At 42.5% G+C, this 5,881-nt stretch overlaps 1 protein-coding gene across 1 annotated transcript; it reads right to left on the bottom strand.

Moving 5' to 3' along the window:
• Position 1: 1 nt before the first annotated feature.
• On the bottom strand, positions 2 to 2,810 carry LOC107710116 (probable G protein-coupled receptor 85). The gene is made up of 2 exons (XM_016514832.1): positions 2,671 to 2,810; positions 2 to 1,549 (listed from the first exon to the last, which is right to left on the bottom strand). The coding sequence occupies exon 2, from the start codon at positions 1,389 to 1,391 to the stop codon at positions 258 to 260; it is 1,134 nt and encodes a 377-aa protein (XP_016370318.1). The 5' UTR covers positions 1,392 to 1,549; positions 2,671 to 2,810; the 3' UTR covers positions 2 to 257.
• Positions 2,811 to 5,881: the final 3,071 nt, after the last annotated feature.

Raw genomic sequence — 5,881 nt, 5'->3', positions numbered from 1 at the left:
GTTTTTTTTTTTTTTTTTTTTGCGTATTGGGTTTCAAATGGCCTTTCGCATTGGTTGTTTACTAGAACATAAACGTGGGACTTGTCCTCTGTCCATTCATCATCTTATTCCATTTAGATGGTTCAACTACAGGCCTCGAAAGGGGAGTGAGAGGAACAGGAGGAGGAGGAGAGAGCTGTACAATTGAACACATCCCTGATCAACCAGGGCATCCAAACAAAGAACACATCGGATAAACAAGAAACGCCACCGAACCTTCATATAACACAGTAGGGTTCCCTCGGTAACCTGGATTTTCTGCAGTAGAGGAGCGTGGTGCTGAAGCATCGCCGGAGCTCCCGGTTGGAGAAGATGCAGATGAAGGGGTTGACTCCCGCTTGGGCGAAGCTCATCCACACGGCCGCCGTCAGGTAGCCTCCCGGGATCACTGGGCCTTGGGCGAACACCCTCCAGTAGCATGCTACCAGGTAGGGTCCCCACAGGCTCAGGAAGAAGAAGGTAATGATGTAGAACATCCTGCTTATCCTCTTTTCAGTCTTAAACTCGTCCAGCACCAGCAGACGCCTGCGGCCCGCCGCATTGCTGTTCTGCCGGATTCCCAGCAGGGTCGGAGGCGTGGGGCCCCGGCCGAAGCCGGCCAGCCAGTTCGCCGCGGCCTGGCCACTCGCCCCCGGGCCGTGGAACGTCCAGTTCTGGCTGACGGCGGGCACGAACTGCACCGGCTTCATCTTTCGGCGGTCGTGGACAAAAAATATGAGCTTGAGGTAGACAAGCTGGGTGGCCAAGAGGATGAGTGCAAGCAGCAGCATGAAGCCCAATGAGTCATTTGCGCGGAAGGAGCGGTGCTGGAAGGTGCACTGGTCCTCCTCGCGGATAAAGGAGTACGTGCCCACGTCCAGCACCGGAGGGAACGCCATGGCTACCGACAGGGTCCACACCATGCATATGACGGCCAGGCATGTCCAGAAGGTCAGCCGCTTGGTGTAAAAGCGGTGGTGGGCGATGGCTAGGTACCGCGTCACGCTAACGCAGAACAGCATGAAGGCAGTGTGGAAACAGGAGAGCACGCCCAAGAAGGCGATCACTTTGCAGGTCAGCGTGCCGTACGTCCAGGCTGAGCCATTCTTGACGGAGGTGAACACGAAGGGGAAGCAGATGGCTGAGCGGAGGATGTCCGAAGCGCAGAGGTCCAGCAGGAAGTAGTAGGGCGCTCGATGAAGGCTTTTGTCTTTGACCAGCAGGATGGAGATCAGGAGGTTTCCGACCACGCCGACGCCGATGATGAAACCCAGGGAGGTCAGTTTAAGGAAAGTGGCGAGCGGAGAGACATTCTGCAAGATGTTGTGGTCCCCTGCATGGCTGTAGTTCGCCATAGATGGAGAAGGGATCATAGAGAATGCTTAAAGCTTTAGCCAAGTATCATGATCTGGATGGAGAGGAAGCGATAGATCCATCTGGTGTGCTTTGAAGCGGGTTCCAGCCTTGTTCGTCGCTGCCTCTCTTCTAAGACATCCTTTGTTCCTTTGTCTCATCACACCTAAAAGGATTCCTGAAAAACACGATCCACCCATTAGGATTCGCTCACACAAAACAAACTGGGGGGCTTTGCGTTGCATTGCTTATTTCTTTTGTCATTGAGATTGCTTTTCTAATTGCATACAAAATTGCGGCTGCAACGGTATGCCGTCTGAGCCGAGCTCATACAGTTGCTTAATTCAACACAAGGATTCGGCGTTAGACACCAACATAAATCCTGGTTAAAATAACAGACCCCCACCCCAACATCTCCCCCTTTTTCCAAAGCAAATTAAATAAATAAAGGCAAAGAAAGAGAGTGCAGTCGACAAGATGCTCATCACCACGACTAGACATCCGTCTAGAGGCGTATTCATCCGTGGTACGATGGGAAAAGACTTGAAATCTAATGAGTGTTATCCTCTACACCCGAAAGTAACATTTGTCGAAATGCAGCAAGAAAAGCTGTTGATCACACCCAAAGATCCTGCAGAATCTGACCGTGTTCATTCCCTCTGTTTATCATGATACTGTGTAAAATCAGTCATGAATCCTTATATGATTGACAGTATAAAGGAATATGAAGAAATGCATCATGTTATATTTGAGATACATATAGGTTATTTGTGTCTTTCATACAGACGTTCAGTGCAACAACAATTTAATGCAAGTCATTTGGGGGGAAAAGCACAAGCTTTAGAATTGCATTTCTATTTTTCCCTCTAACCTACATTTATTGTTTATTAGTATTGGTATGATGACGAATTCGAGTAAAAAATAAACAAACAATGGATGGCATCTATAAATCGACTCTGTGTAATAGCCTCCCGTTTCTTTCATATTAAATGCACGACGAGCCTTTCTCTATATAATAAAATAATAAACCTTTGTGTATCCAGTTGCATTTTTCCAAAAACATCCACCATTGAACACGTTTCAGAGCATTGCATCAAAATAAGCAACAGATAGAGGATCTTTTGGGTGTTTGCGTACATTTTAGTACACAAACGGTCTATTTTCCCCTTTGCTTTTTAAATCGGAATGATTTCTGGATGGCTGAGCGTCCATTATAGGCACAGCAATTCCTTCAAATACATGCATGCAAATATCGAGTGCAACAGAGACAGCGCTATAAAATATAAGTTAAAAACATACCTGTTGATATTCCCCCCTTTGTTTCCCTGGCGGTTATTTACATGGCAGCAGTCACTTTGCCGTAAAAAAAGGTTTAGTTTTGTTGCCTGCTCTTTTTCCCCCACTGTGATTATACAGTAAACGGTGCGGATGGCGCATGCGCACTGGCGCTATTTGTGATCCAGCAGCAGCAGCATCTGCACTGATGGGTGCAGCAGCATCACGGATCCCTTTTGCCCTTTATCAGAGTGTACTAGTGTCATATGTGCCGTCGCCTGTGTTTTAATAAATGTTTACTGTGTATACTGTATTATGTCAGTAGTGCTGTATGTCACTGTTTATATCGTGCCTGTTTTCTTATGCACTGCAATATATATCTGTCTATCTATCTATCTATCTGTCTGTCTATCTATCTATCACATATACATAAATAGAAGAGTGAAAATAATATAGTGGGCTTTATGTATTTATTGTGAAGCCACCTTTTTAAATCTTTTATTATTGTGTCATATATTGTGTAGGCCTATTACATATTTTTACTGCTTTTGTAGTGCTGTGTAACATTCTGTATTTGACAAACAAGACTTTGAACTTGAACTTATCTAACCAGGGTATCATTACTTTCATTGAGTATTTTAATGTGCTTAGAGAGAGTGAGTAGCCTATATTACATATGGTTCAGCACACACTTGCACAACATAAATAATTGACACGGCCTAACATTGCCCTTAATACGAAACAAGACGGTTGTCTCATTCTGTTACATATTTGGCACTGGACATACAGTGAACCCAAAGGTATTTTTTGAACACTTAGCATTTACAATTAAAAAAATATGTATTTTAACGCATTAGATAAAATGTAAAATGGTTGCAACAACCTTTTACCAGTTAGTCCTGAGTTAGAGTAGAATGTAGTAACAACACCAAGGTCCTGGGTTCAGTTACCAACGATTGCATGAACTGTTTGCAAAAAAAAAAAGCATATCTTGTGTGCAATGCAAGTTGCTTTAGATGTGTGTTAAAATGCATACATGTAAAAAGTTATTCTTAAGTGCATACAGGTGTCCTAGCAAAATAACCACATTAACTATGGATATGATCCACAAATCTCTGACAACCATGTGTTCAGACCCATTTTTGTCTTAGTTTTAAATCTCTACCGTTTTATACTTTATAAATTAAAAGATAAACATGTTTGTGGAATATTTTGCCTGAAAAGTGACTGTGCCATCATTCTTGAAAATAAATGTCACTTATTTTGATAATTTATTATCTAATTAAATTACATAGAAGGAATGACTTGAATGTCTAAATACTGCACATTTTGTATATCCTGATCATTTTAGAGCACATGTTGCAAAGAAAACAAAAAAGCACTTGTTTCCACACCTAAAATGAAAAAATGAGTTTTTCTTATGTGTTAGTATAGTGAATATGATTTTTAATGCATACAACTTCAAACATGTTCTATCCGTTTGCAACAGATGTACATTCTCATACTTGAACACAATTGGCATATACAGTTCACAAAGTTTATTAACAAAAACACACAAAGCAAGCAGCATCACCCTCCTTCTGCAAAGCACATTGACATTGAATGCTTTATATAGACAGAGAAAGCATTAGCCATTTAACAATTTAGTGATTTCATCAGTGTTGAAACTGGAAGCAGATTGTCTTGCAGTGACTGTAACATGGCAGGAGACCAACATCAAGTCCACCAGTGTGTTCAAGTCACATATAAATGTGTCAGAGAATGTCTGCATGTGATCTTGTTGTCATGCAGTAATAATCTAATGGGCTTTTTAACGCTGATGCAGTTGTAGAAGCTTCCCACATGGTCCACAGAGACAGGAAGTGTCCAAGTGACTTAATAAGGATAATGCGTCAAGGAATACAATCAATAGCTCATATTATCCATATAGGTCCTTCCTCTGCGCGCATTTCCAATTATTTTCAGTATAAATGCATGACAGTCTTTATGCACTCAGTCACATTTCCAGATGAGGCCTTGATCAGCATGCAGTCATCAAAACTGTCCGTTTCGTGTGCGCGCGTACCAGCCCATGCATGCGCAGATTCCCACGAGCGTCACTGTCGCGCCCAGCAGTAAAACCGCCGCGTCTCCTCCGTCAAACGCCTCGGCGGTGCGGACGAGCGTCAGGAGGAAAAGGCAGAGCATCATGCGTGTATTTTGGTCTTTGGGAGCCATGTTGTTGGTCAGTTGTGAGGAGGGAAGCGCAACGGTAATGACGACGCGTCAGGTGATCTCGCTGCATTTCCTGGTTTTACGAAACCTACTATGGGAAAGGTTTGGTGACTAATATTCAAAAGCTAGGACGAGCCATTGGAAAGTAAAGACGCAACGTCAGCATCACGTCTGTATGGCGTAATTAATATTCATGAGCTAAGACGTTGCCATAGTAGGATTCGTAATTTCTTCCCTCATTAGGACTTTCACACGAAAAAGGCGCACAGATGTGCATTTTTATATATTTTGGTTATAAAATATTTAAAATTTGGCGATTTTAAGCTGATTGGAACATAGTAGCTGGTTACTAGCTGTGAGCTACCTTCTTATAATACCAGTTTATGGTGGTTAAAATAGTTTCTGGAACATGGTAGCTGGTCAACCAGCGGATCACCAGCAAATCCAGCTCCAAATCATAACTACTGTGGCACTGTATTACTTTAAGCATTGCCTTAATGAGAAACAAGTTTCAAATAAGTTAATTAAATAAGTATGACACACTGAGTTTATGTTTCACATAATATAGTTTTCGATTTATGAGAAAAAATGGTCTGTGGTTAACACAACTGAAGAGACTTTAAAGGAGTCATATGATGCTGCTAAAAAGAACATTATTTTGTGTATTTGGTGTAATGAAATGTGTTTATGCGGTTTAAAGTTAAAAAAACACATTATTTTCCACATACTGTACATTATTGTTTCTCCTCTATGCCCCGCCTTTTTGAAACGCGTCGATTTTTACAAAGCTCATCGGTCTGAAAAAGCAAGGTGTGCTGTGATTGGCCAGCAACGGTCCTCCATAAAATGTGCTGCATACATCTAAATATTTGGGTCGAAGTGTTCTGGAACAGTGTTGTAAATACAACTTAACCACTGATTTCTAGTCGTGTCCTCTTTTGGAAGGCCAAACAAAGTAGTTTCGCTTTCACAACGAAACACCGCGCCTTCACGACATGGCGGCGGCGGCAACAACAACAAT

The sequence above is a fragment of the Sinocyclocheilus rhinocerous genome, unplaced genomic scaffold (genome assembly GCF_001515625.1).
Source record: "Sinocyclocheilus rhinocerous isolate Xijiao unplaced genomic scaffold, SAMN03320098_v1.1 scaffold1708, whole genome shotgun sequence".
Classification (NCBI taxonomy): domain Eukaryota; kingdom Metazoa; phylum Chordata; class Actinopteri; order Cypriniformes; family Cyprinidae; genus Sinocyclocheilus; species Sinocyclocheilus rhinocerous.
This window is presented reverse-complemented; position numbering and strand designations above follow the sequence as displayed.